We start from the raw sequence: 24,954 nt of genomic DNA, 5'->3' as shown, positions 1-24,954 counted from the left end.
GCAGGACTGGCAGGGTAATCTCTACCTACTGTGATTGGCTTTGGTGGTAGTGATCCTTTTCAAAGCTGTGGCTCTCTAGCTATGCTTTCCCCCATCACAGTCACTGCTGGACATGTGGAGCAGATAAAAACATTTCTCTCAACATTAGTCTTGCCAAAGAGAACTAGTAAAAGATGATCAGAGCACTAATGTTGAATTATTTTGTCTCTCATTTAGAGCTCTTGGGCTCTGCTCCAAAATGTCCAGTGATCATGCCCATAGGGGGGAAAAACAACACACAACTGAATACTGTTCAGAATTTAAATTTGCAAATAATTCTCATATTCAGCACTTTGCTAATGACATGTTTTTCTCTCTAGAATTTAATATGGATGATTAATTTTTATGGCGTGTTCAAAGCATGGTGCACTTTTTTTCCAAACCCATTCTTATAGTGAATCAAATTAATCAACAAATAGTAGACTTCTAATTTTAATTAAGCATAATTCTGGAATTCTGTTTATTACATACTTCTATATCTGTTCCACTCCCCAGTGAGGATCATGATTGTACTTCAGTGCTCTTGGTACCACTGTCCATTCAGATCCTATTTAAATACCCCTCCAGAGTCTGAGTAGTCTCTTTTCCTCAGTTTAATAAGTTGAATAGGTGGCTATAGATCCCTCTGGGGAAGGAGAATTATAATATATAATCCTACATTTTTCCCCTAAATACCTGACCATTTCTTCTGTTAAAGATTTCTCTATATGAAAATCTGCTCTGCATCAGGAATTCCAAGTGATTGAAGCATTTTGTTAGGGTGACTGTCCTCCTAAGCCCACTGATTCATTTTTGGTTTGTGTGTTGTTTCTTTAGGGGGGTGTAGTCATTAAGTAACACCCATATTTCTGTCCATATATTTGCTTCTGGGGATGTCATATTTTGCTATTTCTACAAGTCTCTGATAGTCAAGCTTAGCTGGCATCCCTTTGACCTTGCTAACTACTTGGCCTTTAGGAAGTAAGCATCAGCACCTGGGTCCTATTGCTTTGCCTACCCACTTCCCAAATCATCTTCATGGTGTAGACAAGACCAAATTTTGACGGTAGATAAAAGTCACCATCAGAGTGCTTAGTGATTCGGTGTTCCTCTCACCAGCATACCCATACCAGCATTGGTGAATAGTGTCAAATAAGGTTTGAATATGGACCATTCCCTCACTAGCTTATGCATTCAATATTTTGTCTTTAGCTTGTGATGCTGTTTAGGAAGGTTGTGGAAACTTTAGAAGGTAAAACCTGCCTAGAGAGTAAGTCTCAAAGAGAGTGGCTTTTATGGTCTCTGGTCCTTGAGCTTTTTGTCCCCTTCTGAGGTAAACAGTCTCCTTTCACATGCTCCTTTTACCATTACACCCTGCCTTACATTAATGGAGTCAAGAATTATTGATTGAAATATCTGTAATCATGACCCAAAATAAAAATAAAAAGTCCTCCATTTAAGTTGTTCATATCAAGCATTAGGTTGCAGTGATGCACATGTAACTATTACAATATTTTTTAGATTTCCTCTGGAACATAACATTCAGACAGTCTTCTGACCTTATATCCATTTTAACATGGCAGTTTCTCTAAGCCCCTCATATCGCCCTGTATAATCTGTCAGTGCGACTACAACACTTCTGTTTTGCTCACTATGGTCATAACCCTTCCCAGGCTTCTAAATATGACAGTAGCAATAATTTTGCCCCATCTCCAGCAATCCTTGCCAGGACATTAAGTCTCATGTCCAGGAAAGTAATCTAAAATCCAGTTCCTTGATCAAGTGCCTTTAAAATCCAGTTCCAGGAGGACATCCTTAGCTCCTCCTAGTAATTCTCACAACTATTTGGCTGTATACTATCTTTATTTGTTTAACTGGGTTCTTTTGAGTTCTAATTCTATTGTAGTTGTTTGACTGTTGTCCAGGACACTAGTGGGGACAACTGCTAACTACCTATTGCCTTTTATGGGAGGAGCATCTTCATCATTTTCTAACACAATGTGGTAGTACCTCTTACTAGGGAAGGGTGATCTTCCTTGGAAACATTTGGTGTTCAGTAAAGCATTTATTTCAAATGCCTGAGACATCCAACCAGATGCCCCTAATTCATGTTTTAGAGTTTGGGGTTGTTCTAAAAGCCTCTTGGCAGTGTAACAGAGCAGTCTTGATTCAACTTTCAAACACCTCTGAAGACCTGTAACTATCAAGAGCTCCATATTTATGTTTAGCCATATTTATTCTTTTATCACATGTTCTTAGTTACTTACTTCCCGCATTCAGCTTATTGCTTTTCTTCGGGGTCTCAATTCAGTTTTGTATAACCTAAAACTCTGTTCTCTTTGTAGACATTTCCTCCAATATGTTTTAAATCCATGAATTATTAAAACTACGGATGGGTGTTTTTTCAAATTGGTGCCACCAAAATCTTTAGCTAATAAGCTGTCACTTTTGTCAGGAATTATCAATGCATGCCCACTACCCCATTCAAGTCTGCCTTCCTTTTCTCTGCTGTTAGCCAGTTCCAAACTCCTACCTCACCACCTGTTTTCTTGGACCATTTCACTCTCATTTGCAATAGTCTAGTTTTTCTAAGCAGGAGACACCAAGATAGGATTAGATGCGTCAGAAATTGATTGGTGGCAGTGGAGAATTGGTGACAGTGAAAAAACACTAAGGGCCAGTTTAATGTCTGTGTAGAGGACTATAGTATAGTTCCAAGAAGGGTACTTCCAGACCCATGTGGTCTTCAAGCCAAAATTATCTGTAGAAACAGTCTTGCAAGTTATCAGGATGAAATTGCCTTAGCATCTTTAGTGTCAATGCTCAGTTATTGAGTAAGCAGCTCATAGAATGTGTGACATTAGTGTGAATAATAAGGGAAGAAGAGCAGTCATTCTGTCTGTAAGAAATTTGGGTGATACATTTTCAGGGCTACTATACATGTACACACATAAACATAGATAGGGTCACACAGTTGTACCTGGAGATCAGATTCCACCATGCTCTTATTATTATATTTTTTAAGTTTTAAAATTATAATTAAAATATATTTACATCACATCCTTCATTTTCTTTCCTCCTACCTGTTCCAGGTGCCCCCTACTCCATCTCAAATCGGTGGCCTATTTTTCTTTGATAATTATTGTTGCACATACTTCTATCCATGTGCATAAATATACAAATACAACCTACTGAGTCCATTAGTGTTGCTATGTGTATATGGTATCAGTGCTGACCACCTGGAATTAGATAACCAGTTAGGAGGTCCTTTCCTAGGAGAGACTAATTCTCCCTTCCTCAGTAATCTAGTTGCCTATAGTTCTTTGTTTAGGGGTGGAGCCCTGTGAAACTTTCCCCTCCATTATAGCATGTCTATTGATGCTGTCATCCTTCAGATCCTATTTAGGCAACCATATTGTTGAACAGTATCATGGGTGTAGCTTACCTTTCATTTCTAGGAGACATAATCTCATAGCAGACTTCCAATTCCTCTGGCCCTTAAACTATTTCTAGCCCCTTTTCCACATTATTTCCTGAGCTTTGGTTGTAAAAGTTGCATTGTATCTGATGTATCTGTGACCAACACAGTATCCTCTGCCCGTACTTTCTTTGGCTATAATCCATTAATCTATAGCAGTGACTCACTGTGCCCAAGGGTACATAGGATTAGGGACGATCTAATGGCTCTGGCCCCTGTGCACACAACAGTGGATGTGTGATGTCCATTTTGTTTCTACTATAACCACAAGAAAGATGGCACCTATCAAGTGATGGGTGTTTCCTTAGGTATTACTATGGTTAACTCTGTTGGTGGGAAGTAGACCAGGCGGTAGAATGTATCCACACACTACATGGATATGTGGCAACAGGAATTGAGAGCACACAAGCTCTCTGTCATTACAGAATCATGCCTGCAGATATAACACCATTAATTTTGTTTAAATTTTCTCAGCTTTGGTCTGGAAGGAGAGATTTCCTCCAGTTGGCTGCTATGAGCTTTTGATACATCTCCATCATTGTTAATCATTTTCTCAAATTTTATCACTACAAAATCTCCTAGGTACATGTATATTATAGAATATTATTTTAAGATATGTTACATTTGTTTATGCTGTGGAACATTTGTTTAATGATGCAAAGATGTGTTGCATTCTTTTATATTGCATTTATTTAACTCTGTGACGCTGTGTTACTATGACTGCCTAAAACACCCGATCAGTCTAATAAAGAGCTGAACGGCCAATAGCAAGGCAGGGAAAGGTTAGGCTGGGCTGGAAGTCAGAGAGAATAAATACAAGGAGAAATCTGGTAGGAGGATCAAAGAAGAAGCAAGAGAGATCAAGGAACAGGAGAGGAAGGGGTCAGCCACCCAGCCATACAGCTAGATATTGAATAAGAAAGAAAGAAAAGACATACAGAAATAGAGAAAGGTAAAAGCCCAGAGGGAAAAGGTAGATGGGATCACTTAAGTTAAGAAAAGCTGGCAAGAAACAAGCCAAGCTAAGGCCAGGCATTCATAAAAAAGAAAAAGTCTCTGTGTGTGATTTATTTGGGAGCTGGGTAGCAGGCCCCCAAAAAAGCAAAGAATAAAAAAACAACTAGCAACACATGTATTCTCTAGCCTTGTCCTGGCAGCCATTTTTCCAAGAAGTCCTAAATGTTTTGTTATAAAATGGTAATTATAAACCAAGATCTTGGTGCTAGGTATGTTGTTTGGAATATTAGGAATAGAGTTTTAAAATAATATATCTAACCATCTATACTTTGTATCCATCTGTCTATGTATCTTTCTTTCTATCTATGCACATTCCCTAACTTGGCAGCCATTTAAATTAGTGAGTACATTCAATGGCTCATATATGAATATATGTACATATATATGTATGTGTGTATGTATGTATATATAGGTGTGTATACAAAGGTATGGACATGTATATATGTATTTTTATCTATGAATATATGTATGTATGTATTTATATGTATATATGCATATATGTGTGTACTGACAAACATATATTTGTGTTATGTATATATATGTATATGTATATGTGTGTGTGTGTGTGTGTGTGTGTGTGTGTGTGTATGGATTCTACTGATACTCTGATTTCAATCCAACTCCAAAATTGATCCTGGCCTTCTCTCTTTGTTTTTAGTATCTTTTTGTAATCTAGATGTTTTCATAATTTATTTAATCAATTCCCATTTTAAATGAGTTTAAATTGTTTTTAGTTATTGACAATTAAAACAAATATTGCAAAGGTACTAATTGTATATTTATCCTGCAAAACTTTTATAAACATTTATGTTGGACAAATGACGGTGAGTAGATCTTAGGGACTGTACATTTACATTTTTAATAGATATTCCAAACTATTCTCTCGAATTATTTTTCACATTTTTAGAAACTTGTTTTAGGAGTACATTTCTTAGAAGTGATATTAGCCTCTTCACTAATGTCAGGGTCTCTTGTGATTTCCTCCTGTCATCATTTTGATTAGTTCTAATGGAATCCAAAAGACCTGCTGGCACTCAGTTTTCCCTTTAATCTAGTTAAAATGATTAATGGAACAATTACTCTCTAGCCCTGAGTCTTCTGATAGTGTTGTAATTTTTTTTTATTCACAGACATTTCCAAAATCTCATTCTCTTCAGACAACCTTGGTTAAATTGTTGGCATTTATGCTGATTTCTTTATATCCTAGTTAAGGTTTCATTGCCCTGACTAACCTGGAGATATTAAGCTCTCAGTTTAGAGATATCTTTACTCTTTGAAAAGGCCTCCTCCTAGGCAATTTTCAAACTTCTCTTAATAGCTGCAATTAAATGCCCCCTGTTGGTTGTACTTACCAAGCCAAATGGTTTCACATTTTACTGGTGTGCTTCTCTGAATTTCAATAGGCAGATCCAGAGTGTGCCTCACTCTGAGTGTTCTTTCTCATTTTTCTCTTTTTCTTGCTTTTTCTCTTTTTAAAACCTCTATCTTCAGATGACGACCTAGGGCTCAGCAGTATTATTCACTCTAAATTGAAACTTAAAACAATGAGTCTATTTTTTGAATGTATTGAACAATGTTTAGCAGTAGCATGACCTGAAGGAAATTTGCTACAATGAACAGTGATAACTGAGGTTGGATAGCTAGAGTACAGAGAGTGAACGACATTGAAAGGTGAAAATAGTACCTGTTAAGTCAGGTATTTATGAAGGCTTATTATATACCAGATACTGACTTGATGCTAAAAGGGCACATCAGGGCACTTGTACACTGTGGTGGAGAGTGGAAAGTCAATTTTAAGTATCTACTTGTTTGGATAGATCTCAGAGTGGGGTGGGGGATATTCCAAGGAGGGCTATATTTGTTAAGTGCCTACTAAATTCTCTACACTCAAATACATGTATTTTTTAATGAACTTTAGAGCACATTTTAAAAAATTTTTAAAAGAAATTTTCTATTCATTTTACATACCAACCACAGGTCCCCCTCCCACCCCACCCCACCCCAGTCTTCTCCCTTCAATTAACCCCACATTCCCATCTCCTCCAAGGCAAGGCCTCCCATGGGGAGTCAGTTGAGCCTGACATACTCAGTTGAGGCAGGTCCAAGCCCCTCCCCCTGCACCAAGGTTGTGCAAGGTGTCCCACCATAGGCAATGGGCTCCAAAAAGCCAGCTCATGCACTGGGGATGGATCCTGATCCCACTGCCAGGGGGCCCTTAAGCAGATCAAGCTACATAACAGTCTCACCTATGCAGAGGGCCTAGTCCAGTCCCGTGGAGGCACCACAGCTGTTCGTCCACAGTTCATGAGTTCTCACTAGTTAGGTTTAGTTGTCTCTGTACATTTCTGCATCATGATCTTGATGCCCCTTGCTCATAGAATCTCTCTTCTCTCTCTTCGACTGGACTCCTGGAACTGAGCCTGGTGCTTGGCTCTGGATCTCTGCATCTGCTTCCATCAAGTTACTGGATGAAGGCTCTATGATGACAATTAGGGTATTCACCAATCTGATTACTGGGGTAGACCAGTTCAGGCACCCTCTCCACTACTGTTAGTAGTCTAAGCTGGTTCATCCTTGTGGATTCCTGGAAACTTCCCTAGCACCCAGTTCCTCTCCGTCCCCATGATGTCTCCCTCTATAAAGATATCTCTTTCATTGTAGAGTGCATTTTTTTAAATTAGCATTAATTATTGTCTCTCTTTGGCCTCTTTCATTTTTATACTTTCATTTCATTACACACATTTTTATGTAACATTAAATATTTGAGTTATAAGAACTCTTCAAGATGACTTAAAGGCATAAACTAATATGTGTTAGGTGATTAGTTTATTTGAAGGATACAATGAGATACAGTGCTAGACATGAAGGTTTATATGGAAGAGGCCAGAATTAAAATTATCCTTAATAACGTTTCCTTAAGCTTTTAACATTCTACTTCTCAACTTTTACCTCATTTACAAACTCTAAATTATTAGTCTACAGTTCTCTATTTTGAATTGATCATTTTGTAAATTATTTTTTCCTTGCTCTGGACCATCAACTCATGAAGTGACAGATTGAGATGCTTTTGTGTTTAAAGTGTATTTACCAAATATACATGAAACACCATTAGGTAGTCATAAGTTCCAGAAAACCCTAAGTAAACGTGATCAATTTATCTAAAATGACTTAACAACCATTTATACTAAATTTTGATACATTCTACTAGGACTTTATTTTATGGAAACTTTTTTATGAATAAAACTAAAACTTACAAATATAAGCATCTGCCATTGTACAGCTGGCAAGCTCTAAGTGGTCATCCTAAGTGTAAAAAGTTTGGATGAACAAATATTTTTCTGTTAGCATAAAGTTTTGTGGCACATATATTAAAGTACTTCACAATGGACCTCTTCTGATCTTTTAATATTCAGACTATTTAGGGAAACCTATAATAATTTTCAGGTGTTAGGGAACCTCTAGATAAAATTGTTTTATCTAAAGCAAAGCATGATAGTGTAGGTAGAAATCTGATAATTATTGCCAAAGGTCTTTTAAATGATGATGGTTTTCCTTTAAAATATGTTGCCGGGCGTTGGTGGCACACGCCTTTAATCCCAGCACTCGGGAGGCAGAGCCAGGCGGATCTCTGTGAGTTCAAGGCCAGCCTGGGCTACCAAGTGAGCTCCAGGAAAGGCGCAAAGCTACACAGAGAAACCCTGTCTCGAAAAACCAAAAATATATATATATATATATATATATATATATATATATATATATGTTTAATTTGCCTAGTTTCTTAGCCTATTCTATTTTATATAGTTTTACCTTCCTTACAGTGGATACTGAAAAAAAATTTGAGTTTTTCCTTTTTAAAAATTTTCTTGGCTGCTAGGCAGTGGTGACGCATGCCTTTAATCCTAGCACTTGGAGGCAGAGCCAGGTGGATCTCTGTGAATTTGAGGCCAGCCTGGGCTACAGAGTGAGTTCCAGGAAAGGTGCAAAGCTACACAGAGAAACTCTGTCTTAAAAAACAAAAACAAAACAAAACAAAAACAAAAAACAAAAAGCAAACAAACAAACAAAAATTCCTTGTCAGCCTTTCTTATATCTACCCTAAGAAGACCTAGAAGTCTTATCACAAGTTTCCAGGGAATGAGCACTATTAAGGTGTGACTGTGCTCAGTGCAAGGGCAGATTTCTTCCCCTGTTCCTTAAAATTAAAATAAAAATTTTGGATGAATCTCCTTTTTTCTTCTACTCTGTTTCTTCTTTAAATTTGATTAAAATATAATCACATCATTTCTCCCCTCCTTCAGTTCCCTCTAAACCCCCCCCATCCCACCCCACCCCACCCCTGTGTCACTTCCATATTCTCTTTCAAACTCAAGGTTTCTTTTTCAAAATTCTACTTGTTACATATATATGTAGTAAATATGTAAGTGAAACCCACTGGGTCCATTTAGTATTGTTATGAATGTGTTTTTTAGAGCTCAACATAAAATCAGATAGCCATTTAGGGGCTCATTCTTGAGGAAGGCAAATTCTCTTTCTCTCAGCAGCCCTGTCTCAGAACCTGTAGTTCTTCATGTAGGCATAGGGCCCCATGAATGTTCACCCATCCACATTGGCAGGTCAACTGCTATTGCTATCATTCAGTTCTTGTTTAAGCATCCATGTTGTTGAGATTTAATGGTTAGCTTCCCTGTCTTATCTTGAAGATACAATCTTGCAGTTTACTTCCTGGTATTGAAAATTGATTAAGACTTTCAGGAGTGAGAGAAATGGATTACATTAATAAAGGGAAGATGGTTGTCAGGGTGGAAAGAATCAGGAAATAAATGGGCATTGCACCAATCCATGAAAATGGAAATGAGGACCAGACATGAGCTGCTGCAGTGAAAATGAAGGAATGGGGTGGATATGAGACATTTGGTATCGAGTCATTGGTTCTGGGTTCAAGCTGATAATGAACATATATGCAAAATTGTTATAGAATTTCCATTTCAAAAATACTAGAAATGTGGACCAGAGTGAAATGCTTCAGAACTCTTGGTCAGCTGAGTTATTTTCTAAGACTGACCAGCTTATCTTTTGTGGCTTTGTACTTTAACATGATTACTGTCAGGCAAGCAGGAATATAGACTTAAGAGTACTAAAACTTTTGACTCCTCCCCCCCCCCCAAAAAATCTAGAAAACCAACTAGTTTGGGAAATCCTCCTCTGTTAAACATCAGCAATTGCACCATTTGTTAATAAGCAAATGCACTGTGAGCTAGGCTTGCTTGCCAATTTGCAAGCACTGTCTGAAATTCTGAGTGCTGTTTCCCCAAAATTACCTCAAAGTACATCCCGGGTCAGAAGGTAATAGTCTCTTTTAGAAACTTGTCTGTGCAGTTCCTTACTAGAGGGAAGGCTTTCTGTAGAAGCTAATATTTTCCTTTTGTTGAGATTTGAAAGTTATAAGCCTTTCTCTGCTTCTTCCCAGCCAGGTCTCTAGACAAACTTTATAACTTTGCTGATTGCTCTGGACTCCACCTGATATTTGCTCTAAATGCACTGCGTCGTAATCCCAATAACTCCTGGAACAGTTCTAGTGCCCTGAGCCTGTTGAAGTACAGTGCCAGCAAAAAGTACAACATTTCTTGGGAACTGGGTAATGGTAAGTAAGGATGTCATTTCCTATGAATTGATAAAAATAAAGGGGAAAATAAGTTGGCTTGAAATATAATCTTAGTCCGAGGCTCTCTTTAGGGGCTTGGCCCAGAAAATGATTAAGATCCTTGGCCACTGAGTTGACTGTTGTCTTAGAGTTTCTCTTACTGTGATGAAACATCATGACCAAAAGCAACTTGGGGAAGAAGGGGTTTATTTGGCTTACATATCCAAAGTCACAGTCCACAGAGGGAAGCCAGCGCAGGAACTCAAACCAGGTAGGAACCTGGAGTCAGGAGTTGATAGAGAGACCATGGAGGGTGCTGCTTACTAGCTTGCTCCTCATGGCTCACTCAGCCTGCTTTCTTATAGAACCTGGAATTACCAACCCAGGGGTGGTCCCACCCACAATGGGCTTGGCCCTCCCCCATCAATGGCTAATTAATAAAATGCCCTACAGGCTTACAGCATGATCTTTTGGAAGTTTTTTTCTCAGTTCTCTCCTCTCAAATGACTTTAACATGTGTCAAAAAAAAAAACTAGCTAGCATAATTGGCAATATAAGACCAAAATAGTTAAGGACAGTAGATTTAATTAATTCACACCACATAGTTCTCTCTGGATACCTCCTTCCAAATATTATGGAAATGACACACACACACAGTCTCTCTCTCTCTCTCTCTCTCTCTCTCTCTCTCTCTCTCTCACACACACACACACACACACACACACACACACACAGAAAAGAAAAAGAAAGAAAGAAAAAATAGTATGTTGATCAATGACTAACAGTTGATGTTAAACCAGATAAAACCTGAGCTTTATAGTGCAGTGCATAGTATGGAGAACATTGGTCCTGAAAGATGATCCTTATAAAATAGCTCATTGGTTCTTTGCCAGACAAATTCTTGGAGCACTACATGCATTGCACAGGTGCACTTGCTCATATTTATTGCATACTGGAATTTAAAGTTTTCTTAACAAGAAGGCAAGGGAGAAGAAAAATAAGAAATTTCATATATTCTAATAGCATCCATCAATGGAACCCAGCATTCATCTTCTTCTCTCTTCTTCTGTTCTCTTTTCTATTCCTGGAATAGAGGACATTTAAAAAGAATTGTGGCATAAAGTAATAAAGACTTTACTAAACCAGAAGATAAATGGTTTTCCTTTGGTCTGGCTTTTTTTTTTTTTTTGGTTTTTTAAAATATATTGTACTGCATAACTAAAATTAAAAAAAAAAACTAGTTACAGAGAAGCTAGAAAAAATCAAACCTAGAAAAAAAAATCACAACCCATGGGTGATTGATGGGAATACTTTCTCAGAGTTTTTGAGATCTTGGAGTGTGAGAGTTTGTTCACATAAAATAAATCTTCAGCTGGTGTAACTGGAGCAGCTTGCCAGTAAGATCTAGTGAGGAGAGAAGAATATGTGTCTTTCTATACAGTTATCTATCACGAATTACCCCTCCCATCTCTTCTGTCCTTCAAACCCTCCTACCTAGTTCAGAGAAGGAGTGAAGCACATTCCAAGATTGTTATTACTTGGCAACAAAACACGATTCTCACCATCATTCTTTTAAATGCTTCTTCAGGGCATAATAACAGCAAAGGATCATTTGAAGTGAGGTAAAAAGGCACTATCGTGGATGTGAAAACAGGGATGGAGATGGGACTAGAGAAGCATAGTACCAAATCCACGGGTTTAAAATGTCAACCAAGCAGAAAGAAAGCATAAGTTGGCTTGTTGTGAGTGTTTGGTGGGTTAGCTTTAACTCTCTACCCTGGACATTTTAGCATGGCCTTTTCTTTTCTTTACTTCTTCTCTTTTATGTCCTCTTTTCAATTATCAGACATCTCAAGTACATTCTCACTTACAAACACACCCTTCCAAGCAGGGCATGATAATTTTCAGGCTACAAGTAAAGTTGGTAGAGAACAAATTGTGTTACTGAACATCAATTATGATCTCTTTTTGCTATTCTTTGAAATTTCATATACTCCTTTAAAAAAGTTTTACTGTTGACAGTTTCATTCCCCTCCTCCTAACCTGCCCATCTCAGTTTATCCTTTAGGGTTTCCAGAAGACTAATTTTTTTTTTTTTTTTGCAGTTACTGGGTACTTCTTGTATCAGAATCTTACCTTACAAGATACCAATATACTCTATTCACAGTTTTTATGTTGTATATGTGTCCTTTTCCTGTTCAAAATTCTCTGCATGTTCACCATTCTTGCCTAGACTTGTTTCTCCAGTGTTCTGTCCATTTTCTTTTCTATAACCTTATCTTTTTGGACAGAGTGAATGACAAGGACTCTGGCCAATCCTCATCCCCCATCCTTCCATCTGCCCATTCCCTCATCTCAAGAGCAAACCCAGTGCCTGAAATCCAAAGGAAGCATTTGCTCAGCCCAACTGAAAGCCAGGTAAATGTTCAGCAAAATATAAATGCAGCTGGATGGATAGTACGATAATATAACTTCTAGAGTGGCTGATTTCAGTTATCTAAATCTGCTTTTCAGTTTCTCCTTCAAAAACAAAGAATAATGAGGACTACACTCACCAAATCAAGGCATACCTGATATCAAGAGGCAGCAATTAAGAATGTATAGGACTCAAATGTCTAAGAAGCAAGACTTTCTTGGCACAAGATTTTTATTTTGTGACTATGAAGTATGTGCAAAGTTAAATATCCATAAATTGTTAACTTTGTAATTGATTAATCTCAAATATTATTAAGGACCAGCCTTAATAATATCCTTCCCAGGGGCTCAGAAGAGAAGCTATAAATGGCGAGAATTATTTTTGGGAAAATAATCTAAATACACCGAGCTCTTTGTCTGTCTAATTTATTACTCTGGGATAAAATTCTATCTACACAGTTACATTCTGTTCTCGTGCCTAGCTCCATTCTTGCCTGATTTCTCTCTACTTTTATCTGCTGTCCCCTCTAGGTTCTATCTTAAATCTATCATCTTAATTCTGCCCCACCTTGGTCTTTGTCATCTCGTTCTTCTTCATCTGGCTCTTCTTCATCTTCCATCTCATTCTTCTAGTACTCTCTTCTAGCCCTTTAATCTAGTTCTTTCGCATCTCAGTTCACTCCTCTCCAGTTCTTACCCATCTATTTCCTCCATTCTCTTTTCTCTTCTCCTTCTTGTCCTCCGAAGTCTGAGGTTTACAGTTATATACCCATGCAATAGCAATGCTCTACCTAAAGCAAGGTTACCAGGCTTGAATTCTTACAGGGTCATAAAGGCAGATAAGAGTTTTCCTCTGGCAGTGACCATCAGGCTTTCTTTTATAACCCAAAATGAGAATGGTAAGGGAGGAGGTCAACTGAGAGCTAAAATCGGGTAATATATCAGAAAAAATGGAATTTATGTGCTCAAACTACATTCCTAGAAGTGATCAGGTAAAAATGTTAGGAGTCTACGTTAGTAAGGCTGTATAACAAAGGAAGTTCTCAGCTTAAATTGCACAAGAAATAAAGCTATCTACCTGACCTAGGAAACAGGCATTGTTTCCATAAGGGTGTTACTTTAGTTCAGGAGATCTTTTGGCCTTGGATGCTTGATAGGTATTTTAGATAAGTACACTGTTAGGAGTTCTTCAAAGCGCACATAGCATACAAGAAAATCATTGTAGGAACCAGGCAATATACATACAAAAGCTAAAATATCATCAAGACTTCTTAAGCCATGGCTTGACCTTCAGAAAAGTCCTTGACCTTTCCAAGTAGTAGTTTTTGTGATAGTAGCTGTATTTCATTACATTTTCCTGCAGCTTGCAGCAGTTTAATACTGGGTGCTGATTATAATGTATTAATCTCTGGTGAACTGAGAGTAAAGAATAATAGAGAATTCCAAAGCTGGGGTGCACACTGGGGAAATATAAAAGAATTTCAATTCAACTCTGCCTTAGGGAAGTAGTGTTCGTCTTTAGAAAACTATTTAACAATAAAATTTACCACAAAATAATGCACCACTTTTAATTAATGACCATAATCCTACATTTTGAGTTACAAATGCATTATAGAAATGTGTATTTCTATAGACTAGTAAAGTCTACTCCAGTTAATTATTAAATCAGTGTCATATATCTGTACCCATACCTGGCTCGTATACAGTCACTTGTGCTCTTCTGAATTTAGCTACAGCATTCAGTTCCTTAGAGTCTATTCAGTCATTTGACAAAATGAAAACTTTGACTTTAGGATTATTATTGTCATACTCACTACCCAGCTTTATTCATTTTTTTTTTTTTGCTAAACATTTACTTGGCTTTCAGTCAGGAATAACTGTAATGCATAAATAATATTTATACATTTTTACTATGTATATCTGTGTATGTAATAGCTTTGTAAAATCCATACACAAATTGAACCACAATTTTTAAACCCATGTGCTCTGCAGCTGAAGCCACAGTCCAGGAAGGCCAAGTATCTGCTTGAGCTAGTAGCACACCTTGGTGTTGTCCATCTGTTGCTTGTCTTTTAGGCAAGCAAAACACGAATTACAGGGTCATGGAGGCTTCTATCCAGATTTCAGATAAAAGTCTGGAAGTCAGGCTAATGGATAGCAGGGATAGATCCTTTACAGGGGTCCCCAGAGGAGCAATGCATGAAGCTATGAGAGTGAAGCTGTGAAGGTGGTTGGAGACTACAGGGAGTTGGAGTTCCAGGAACATGGAACATTTGCCAAGGAAAGCCAAAGGCAAGAGAAACAGCTTAGGAGAGAGTCAGGTGGGCTGAAATTCACAAGACAGCAGGTTTGCAGGTGCCTAAGCCCTTTGAAGCTCACATGACACCACCATGTGCCTCAGATGCTGGACATGCATCCACAGAATATAAAGTTTGCCCTACTGGATTGCAGTTTTGCCTTGGTTCCAGCCCTCCCTATACAGTCATTCTTCTCTTTGGAATTAGCAGTGTTTACTCTGTACCACTGTATACTGGAAATGTTTCATTTCATCTTCTCATTTATAGAGGCTCACAGTTAAGTGTTTATTTTGACTCTCAGTAATAAACAATAAAACAACTTTGGATTTCAACTTTTGAGCAATGTTGGAAATTTTGAGAGTTTGGTAAAGGATTCATGTATTTTCATAGTGAATATACAGAATAAAGAACGTGTAGTCTTCAAGAGTTTATTACCTAAAACCAAAGATAGGATAAACTTAAAGCCATTGCTCGTTACTTCTATAACAGAAGGGCCTCTTTAATTTGAAGAGATTAAATTACAAATCATAAAAGCTGTTAAACCAACATAAAATATGGATTAAAATATATATTAATGCACAAAATTATTGATAAATTAATAGATATTTTTAATATTTACAACACTTAAGTAGCTTGTAGAACTGGTACTGACTCTGTTTACAGATACATGACTTTAATGACATATTAATGACTTCTCTAATTGAGGTTCATAAGCAACTGAAAATATAATACAGCTTTTTTTTGCTTATGATATTGAATATGTACCAGCAGGTGACAATTTACAAGACATGAGACCAAATTCTGAATCTTATTAAAATGACTTAAAGTCATGATTATGATTACATGGCATCTTAGAAAAAGCAAAACCACACAGAGAGAGTAAATGGAGAAAACATTTCCAGGAGTTCTGTGAAGAAATAAAGAGGGGAATGAATATGTGGAGCAGGCAGGATGTTTAAGATAATAAATTAACTCAATATGTTACTGTGACTATAGATGAATAATCTTACAAACCTTCCAAAGTCCACAGTACTATATAATACAAAGAGTATGCCATAATACAGATAATAGACTTTAGTGCCAAAAGAATGTATCAGTATTGGTTTATCAACTGTACCAATATACCAAACCAAGTCAAGACATCTATAATATGGGAAATGAGTATGTGTTTGTATGTATACATGCCTGTGTGTGGTGTATACACATCTATAGTAGGGAGTGCACACTATGCTGGTCTCTCTATACTGAATGCTCAGCTCTGCAACATTAAAATTATTCTAAAATACAAAAATGAGATTCACTAAGAAAAATAGATTATGAACCATGATGAAAATGAATGCTTTAGAAAGATGAGTGTAATTTTCTGTGTTGGTTTCACTTCGTATTAAACACAACACTAGAAGCAGTTGACAGAATATTGTTAAACAGAATTAACATGGCCACATCTCAAAAGAAGATGCACAGATGGCCAATAACCACATGAAAGCATATTTAACATCATTAGCCACTGTAGGGAAGTAAATCAGTATTTCACCATTAAGTATGGTAGCCATAATTTTTTCTCATATAATCTTTATTAGGATAAGGAAGTTTTCCTTCTAGTCAGAATTTGTTGGGAAGATTTATCATTTGCCAAATGCCTTTTTGTGTTTGTACATATTGATGTTGTACTCTGGTTGTTTAATCCATCAAAACAATAGTTTATATTCTTTGGGTTGATATTAAATCAATCTTGCATTCCTTGCATCAGTACCACTTGATCATAATGTTTGATTTTTTTGTATATGCTGTTGAAATTGGTTTGTATAAATTTTGTGGAGATTTTTTGTATCTATGTTTATGAGGAATATTCATCTGTAGTTTTCTCTTAATGTCTCTGTCTACTGTTGGTAACAAAAATATTGGCCTCATAAAATAAATTGTAAAGCATGCTCCCTTTGTCCGTTTTCTGGAAGACTTGTGAAGAATTGGTATTTCTTTCAATGCTTAATTAATCTGAGTCTAGGCTTCTTAGAAAAAAAAATTTTTAATTACAAGTTCAATGTGTCTTTTCTTTTTTATATGTTTATTTAGAGTTTCAACTTTCTTTGAGTCTGGTGGCTTTGTTTATTTTGTGAAACAGAGTCTCTCTTTAACTTAGGCTAGCTTCAGACTTGCTATGTATCTCATGCTGACCTTAAACTTGTAATTCTTTTGCCTTAGCCTTCGAAATGCTAGGGTTACATGCATGAGCTACCAGACTAAGCAAAGTCAGTTTAATAATGTGTGTCCTTCTTGAATATTTTCATCAATTCACTGTCTAAATTATTTCCTTAAAGTTATTCTTAGTAGTCCTTTACCACTTTAACTATTTGAGGCCCTTTATGGTCTTTTGTTATTAATTTTGTTAATCCAGAACTTTTCTGTTTTCTTCCTTAGTCAGTCTATCTGAAGGAATGTCAGTCAACTTTTTCTTTTTTTAATTTATTTTTAATTTTTTAAAATTATTTTATAATTTAATTTTACATATCAGCCACGGATTCCCTTGTTCTCCCCCATCCCTTCCCCACCTTCCCCTCAGCCCACCCCCCATTCCCATCTCCTCCAGGGCAAAGACTCCCCTGAGGATTGAGTTCACCCTGGTAGATTCAGTCCAGGCAGGTCCAGTCCCCTCCTCCCAGGCTGAGCCAAGTGTCCCTACATAAGCCCCAGGTTCCAAACAGCCAGCTCATGTACTGAGGACAGGACCCAGTCCCACTGCCTGGATGCCTCCCAAACAGATCAAGCTAATCAACTGTCTCACTTATCCAGAGGGCCTGATCCAGTCTGGGGCTCCTCAGCCATTGGTTCATAGTTCATGTGTTTCCATTCGTTTAGCTATTTGTCCCTGTGCTTTTTCCAACCTTGGTTTCAACAATTCTCGCTCATACAAACCCTCCTCTTTCTTGCCAATTGGACTCCTGGAGCTCCACCTGGGGCCTGGCCGTGGATCTCTGCATCCGGTTCCCTCAGTCATTGAATGAGGTTTCTAGCACTGCAATTAGGGTGTTTGGCCATCCTATCACAGAGTAGGTCATTTCGGGCTCTCTCTCGACCATTGCCAGTAGTCTATTGTGGAGGTATCTTTGTGGATTTCTGTGGACCTCTCTAGCAGTTGGCTTCTTGTTGATTTTTTTTCTCATTTTTATTACTTCTTTTGTTTTAGAGATTATAATTATATCATTTACCCATTCCCTTTGCTTCCTCCAAACTCTCCCATATACCTTGTCTTGCTGTCTTTCTGATTCATGGCCTCTTTTTCGTTAATTGTTGTTACATGCATATGTGTATATTTATATGTATAAATATTCCTAAATACAATCTGCTTAGTCTGTATGATGTCACTTTATTTATGTTTTCAGGGCTGATCATTTGGTATTGGAAAACCAATTAGTGTGTTATTCCCTGGAGAAGACTGCTTCTCTAATCAGCATTCCTTAGATGCTTGTACTCCTTTTGTTTAGGGTTAGAGCCTCATGGTCTCCCCCTTGTCCACTGAGGCATGTCCTTGTTTAGGTTTAGGTAGTCATGTTGGTGAGACTTGTTTTTTTGTTTGTTTGTTTGTTTGTTTTGTTTTGCTTTGTTTTGCTTTGTTTTGTTTTGTTTGAGACAGGGTTTCTCTTGTGTAGCTTTGCGCCTTTCCTGGAACTAACTTGGTAGCCCAGGCTGGCCTCGAACTCACAGAGATCCGCCTACCTCTGCCTCCCGAGTGCTGGGATAAAGGTGTGTGCCACCACCGCCCGGCTGAGACTTGTTTTTGTGTGTGTGTGTGTGTAAAAAGAAAGACAAGAGCATATTAGATGTCATCCTCAACTTCTGTCCATCTTATTGCCTTGAGACAGGGTGCTCACTGAACTAGAAGCTTGCAAATTTTTTTTTCTGCTAGGCTGGGTGGCCAGGAATCTCTCATGTCACACTGCAATACTGGCTACAGGCATCCACAGCCATGCTTATTACATAGGTAGAAGGGGTTTAAACTCGGGTCTTCTTGCTTGCTAAGCAAGTGCTCTTACTCACTTAGGCACATCCCCTGTCCCTTTTTTGTTTCTTTTTTCCAATTTTTTATCAAAAAATTTTTTATACAAAAACTGAGTCTGTTTTTCTCTCCTTCACCTCCTCCCGGATGCTCTCGAATCACTCAACTTCATGTTCTATCTTCCTTCATTTCTCCCCCAAAACTCCACAGAAAACAAACATCAAACAAACCAACAATCAAAAAGACAAAGAACAAAAAAGCCAAAACAAAGAGAAAGGCTCACAAAACCCAAACCAATACATGGGGTTTATTTGTGTTGGCCAACGACTCCCGAGCATGGAGCTTGCCCCGGAACGTGGTTGATATACTCGGTAACACTCCATTGGAATAAACGGATTGCTTTCCTTTGCTACAGAGGCTACCCCACATCCACTTCCCCTCTCAGCCCTGAGATCCTCTCTGGCTTGCCCCTGTGCAGGTCCTATGCGTGCGGCCACCGGCTCTGAGTTCATACGTACATCAGTCCTGTTGGTCTGGAAGTCCTGTTTCCTTGGAGCCATTGCTACCTCTGGTCTTTACAGTCCTTCTGCCTCCTCTTCTGCATAGATCCCCGAGTCCTGTGGGGAGGGGTGTGATGAAAACACCCCATTTAGACCAAGTGCTCCAAAGTCTCTCAGCCTCTGCACATTGTCCCGTTGTAGGTCTCTGTTAAATTCCATCTGCTGTATGAAGGAGAAGGAGAAGCTTTTCTGATGTTGGATGAGGGAGGCTCTGATCTATGGATACAGCAGTATGTCATTAGGAGTCATTTTACTACTCTGTTCCTTTAGCAGAATAATGTAGTAGGTTTTCGCCTAGGCCTGTGACCTATTGAGTCTCAGGTTCTTGGTTACATTAGCTGTGGACCTCACTCCATGAGATGGAACCCATACCTTTTCTCATTTTCTCACTCCATGAGATGGAGCCCATACCTTTTCTCATTTTCTAAGGAAGAATTTTAGGTTATAGGTTTAAGATCTCTTTTATTTCTAATATAGGACTCTCAGGCTACAAATTTTCCCCTAAACATTGCTTATTCTGTGTCCTATATATTCTTTCATGTTTTCATTTCACTCTGTTCTAAATATTTTTTCTTTCCCTGTTATCTCTTCATTGGCCTATGTACTATTCATTTTCATAGTTTCTTAATATTTGTTAATTTTTATATTTCAATTAGTTAATTAAAGTGCAATTCTGTAAGTTGTAGCATGAATCTTAAAAGTTCTTATTAGTAAAATCATAAAATCAAACCTGAGGCCAGTTATTGGGGTGAACACTGGAAAATCAGAGAGCCAGAACAAGCCACAGCTACCTCACCTCATCGGATCCTCAGCTGGTCTTGTTTCCTCAGACCTGGAGGCTTCTGAGTCCTCATCCAGAATGGGTCTCAGTTGAATTGCTGCTCAAAAGCCTGAATGCTTAACCAGCCAAATGCTTCTAGTTTCTGGTCTTCATGCCTTATATACCTTTCTGCTTTCTACCACCACTCCCTGGGATTAAAGGCATGAGTCACTATGCTTGGCTGTATCCTTGAACAGATGGATTTCTGCCTCTGGAATGCTAGGATTAAAGGCGTGTGCTACCACTGCCTATCCTCTATGTTTAATATTGTGGCTGTTCTGTCTCTGACCTCAGATAAGTTTATTAGGGTGCACAATATTTCGGGGAACACAATACCACTACAGTAAGTCAGGAAATACACATTGTATGATTTAAATTATGTTTAAAGTTTGAGATTTGTATATGTCCTGGCATACACTCTATTTAGAAGACTGTTCTGTGTGCCCCAGAAAACAAAGTGTATTCTGCTATTGTTAGGTGAGATGTTTTGTCAGTCAGACAGGCCAAGTTAACCTGTAATAGACTCAAATCTTCTACCCAGCTTCTTGAACTTTGCACTGTGACCCTGTGTGGGTTGTGTAACTGAATGTGGGGGTTGAAAAAAATTTGCTAACAGAAAATTTTTGAATGTGCAATGACTAAGAATTAATTCAAGATTATCCCAGTGTCATTGGAAAATGCTCAACAACAGAAACTTTCAGGGGATGTGTTTTAGGCATACAGTTCCAAATTACAACCCATCATTGCAGGGGGGTCAAGGCAGGGACATGGAACAGCTATCCACCGTGAAGAACACAGAGAGAAAGGCCACATGCATTTCTTTTTTTTTTTAATTTTTATTAAGACAATTTTTTTATCCATTTTACATACCAATCAAAGATCCCCCTTTTCCCTCCTCCCACCCCTCTAGCCTCTCCCTCCCTACCCACCTCCTAGTCCCTCCTACAAGAAGGTTAGGCCTCCCATGGGGCATCAGCAGAATCCCTGACTCTGGTGGGTTGACCTTTTGAACACTAGCTGTCACTTGCTGAATACTCCCATGGCCTTTTGCTACCAGCAGCTCTCAATAACTTTGACTATATAATCATCAATATTTAGAACACTTCATGGCATATAATATAAATAAAAGTACAAAATGACAGAAGTATGCTTATGGCCACTTCAGAAAGATATTGAAAATTCTGTCTTAATCCCAAGCAAAATTAACTTAATTTTAAAAAATGAAACTCAAGTCAGCAACTCAAATACCAGTTTTTGAAACCAAACTTTCTGACACAATCCAGTGTTAATAAATAAAGTTGCCTGGGGGGGCGGTCAGAGCTAATAGCAAGCCATAGCAGAGCTGGGCGTTGGTAGCGCACACCTTTAATGCCAGCTCTTGGGAGGCAGAGCTAGGTGGATGTCTGTGTGTTCAAGGATACAGCCAGCATGAGACACACACACCTTTAATCTCAATACCAACCATAGAAGACCTGGAGGTCTATACAGATGGGCAGCAATGAGGAGTTCACGTGGTTAGGTTTACAACCAATGAGAAGGCAGAATAGAAAGTCAATAAAAAGCACAAACACACAGGAAGTATGTAGTGGTATTGTGTTCCCCAAAATATTGTGTACTCTAATAAATTTATCTGGGGTCAGAGAACAGACAGCCACTAGATACAAAGGCTAGAAAATGGTGGCACTCACACCTTTAATCCTAGCATTCCAGAGATAGAAATCCCTCTGGATCTCTGTGAGTTCAAGGCCACATTGGAAATAGCCAAGCATGGTGACACACGCCTTTAATCCCAGAAAGCCAGCCTTTAATCCCAGGGAGTGGTGCTAGAAAGCAAAAAGATATATAAGGCGTGAGGACCAGAAACTAGAGGCATTTGGCTGGTTAAGATTTTGGCTGGTTAAGCATTCAGGCTTTTGAGCAGTAATTCAGCTGAGACCCATTCCGGATGAGGACTCAGAGGCCTCCAGTCTGAGGAGACAAGACCAGCTGAGGATCCGGCGAGGTGAGATAGCTGGGGCTTGTTCTGTCTCTCTGATCTACCAGCATGGACCCCAATAACTGGCCTCGGGTTTGATTTTATTAATAAGAACTTTTAACATTCCTGCTACAGAAGTAGGTCTCTTTTGGAGAGGTAGGACCACAGCGACAGTGAAGGGTAAGGTTTTAGCTCTTAGCTATTGCTCTGACCTCTTGGCTTTTTATCTCTGTATTGGCTCTGTGTTTCTTATTTAATAAGACGGTTACATCTACAATCCAGTCTGGAAATAGTATTAATTTGCTATTTTAATACTGAGGAGTGATATCACAAAGATATTAGAAGTCTTTGTTTTCCATAATTATTATATACATGTTTTTCTGTAAGAGCAGAAAACTTTGTATTTAAGAGGAAATTCATAATATACAGTATTCTCCAATCTGAGCTCAGACTAACACAGAAAATAATAATCTCTTCTCAGTCTAACACAAGCAGCACACATTTAGCTCATTTTTACCTCAGAGAAAGTTCAAACTAGACTAAAGGCATTTGTAAATAGATCATAAGTTTAAAACTTCACAGTTATGCACAAGGTCAGAGTTGCAGATGTTTACCAAGGTTACTAACACAAAACACCCTAAAAGCCTGCCAATTCTTCACTTGCCACATCTGCTGATAAAAAGCTATGCCTCAGAGTTTGTTGCACTGGGCATTATGTCCCCTTCCTCTGGTCCTGAAATCGTGGAACCTTGGGTTACCATGGTGATGGCTGTGCTCCTTATTGTCTATTCTAGGCATGTGCTATGACGTTGAGAGTTTTGAAACTTTTCTCAGGATTATAAGTTGTCTCTTGTTAAAAATGTATGGATAGTCAGGTAAGAGAGGAGCTAAGAATGAGAGCTGAAAAGAAGCTTACTTAGAACAATAAAGAGACATGAAAGACTGAAAGAGCACAATGCCTAGACTCATTCCTTATCCCTCAGATTAGATCCTTAGCTGGTTCTAGAATCTCCTTCCAACTCTGGGAGAAAGCCTTTGAGTCTAGCTCCTTAAAGGCTTTCATTACAAAGTATCAATCAACTCTGAAAACATTGAAGATACTTATATTCTTCAGGATCAAACATTTTTTCCAAGATTTTGTTTATTTATTTGTGTGTGGATGTGGGTGCTTTACCAGTATGTATGTGAGCACAATGCCCAAGGAGGCCAGAAAGTGGCTTCAGGTCCCTTGAGGCTGGAGTTACAGATGGTTGTTAACAACTGTGTGGGTGATGGGAATCAAAATCTGATCCTTTTAAAGAACAGCTGGTACCCTTAACTGGCTCTTAATGTCTCTCCATCTCCATGGTTTAATTATTTATATAAAATAAGCATGTCTATATATCTCTTTAGTATGCTGTCATCTTTAACAACTGGTAAATTTTTGTGTGCCAAAAAATTAAAGTTATCTTCTTTTTTAAAATCAGATGTATTTGTTACTTTTATTTTATGTGTATGAGTGTTTTGCCTTCATGTATGTGCATGGAGGCCAGAAGAGGGCACGGGATACCCTGCAACTGATATTAAAGATAGAAGATAGCTGCCCTGTGGGTGTTGGGAACCAAATTCAGCTCCTCTGCAAGAGCAGAGCATCCAGTGCTTTTAATAATGGTGTCATCTCTTCAGCCCCTAAAATTAATTTCTGTATTATTATCAGTAACTGTATGATCATATAGATATACATGAGGTCACATAAAATTTGTGATGAGTTAACTTGTCACCATCTGTTTTTGAGCAGCACTAATTTAAATTCAGATGAACACGGAAATGTTGCTTCAGTGGAGTGTTTCACTGGAATTTGAGTGTATCATCTCACTCTCTTCTTGCCTCCTTTGTTGCTGATTTAAAAACTCAGTGTTAATCTCATTTTGTTTTCCTGTATGTGCTGTGTCATTTCAGGTCAAGAGTTTCCATTTTATTTTTATATTGTCTTTATATCCCTATATAAGTCAGTAACATACTTTCTATTAATTCTTTTATTCCTTTTAGTTCTTTGAACATATTTTATAATTTTGAAGTTTTTATATACAAAATAATCTAATGTTAAAGGCTTCAGAGAGAGAGTTTCTATTGACTGCTCTTTTTCCTTTCATGCATATGGTAGCACTTTGCTATTTTCTTTTCATACCTCATAACTTTGTTCTTGAAAGTAATGCATTTTAGATAATGTGTTAGAGGAATGCAGAATCCTTAGTTGTCCATCCCAGAAGTTGGGTTTATCACTTTTGGTTTGGTTTTTCAGTTACAGGTCTAATGCTCTAGTCCACCACTCTTGTATCAGGTAGTTACTGATATGTCCATTTAAAAAGCTTAATCCTCTAGGGGCTGGAGAGATGACTCAGTGGTTAAGAGTACTGTCTGCTCTTCCAGAGGACCTGGGTTCAATTCCTGACATACATAGAGTGGCTCATAACCTTTTCTAACTCCGGTCCCAGAGGATCTGATATCCTCTTCTGGCCTCTGAGGGCTCTGTGTGCCCATGGCACACAGACATACATGCAACATACATACATGCAAACAAAGTGCCAACACATATTAAATGTTTGTTTGTCTTTTAATTAATCCTTTAAAGATATTTTAAGGTCAGCTTTCTAGGAGTTGCCTTTACATTGATAAATGATGAGCCAATAATTGGTCATAGATGTGCATACTTAACTTGAGCCAGTAAGTCCAGGCCAGTAGATATGCTGACGAATGGGG

General features: G+C 38.1%; 1 protein-coding gene across 3 annotated transcripts in view; it reads left to right on the top strand.

Annotated features, from left to right (window-relative positions):
* Positions 1–24,954, top strand: part of Hpse2 (heparanase 2 (inactive)) — a 630,225-nt gene that overhangs the window by 394,815 nt on the left and 210,456 nt on the right. For 2 of the 3 annotated variants that reach the window (XM_042263859.2, XM_042263852.2), the window contains exon 4: positions 9,981–10,154. The exons of the other annotated variant lie outside the window; for it this stretch is intronic. In XM_042263859.2, the coding sequence (XP_042119793.1) occupies positions 9,981–10,154 (174 nt within the window). The remainder of the gene's footprint in view (positions 1–9,980; positions 10,155–24,954) is intronic. 3 annotated transcript variants of the gene reach the window in all.

The sequence above is a fragment of the Peromyscus maniculatus genome, chromosome 1, assembly GCF_049852395.1.
Source record: "Peromyscus maniculatus bairdii isolate BWxNUB_F1_BW_parent chromosome 1, HU_Pman_BW_mat_3.1, whole genome shotgun sequence".
In the NCBI taxonomy this organism is placed as follows: Eukaryota; Metazoa; Chordata; class Mammalia; order Rodentia; family Cricetidae; genus Peromyscus; species Peromyscus maniculatus.
This window is presented reverse-complemented; position numbering and strand designations above follow the sequence as displayed.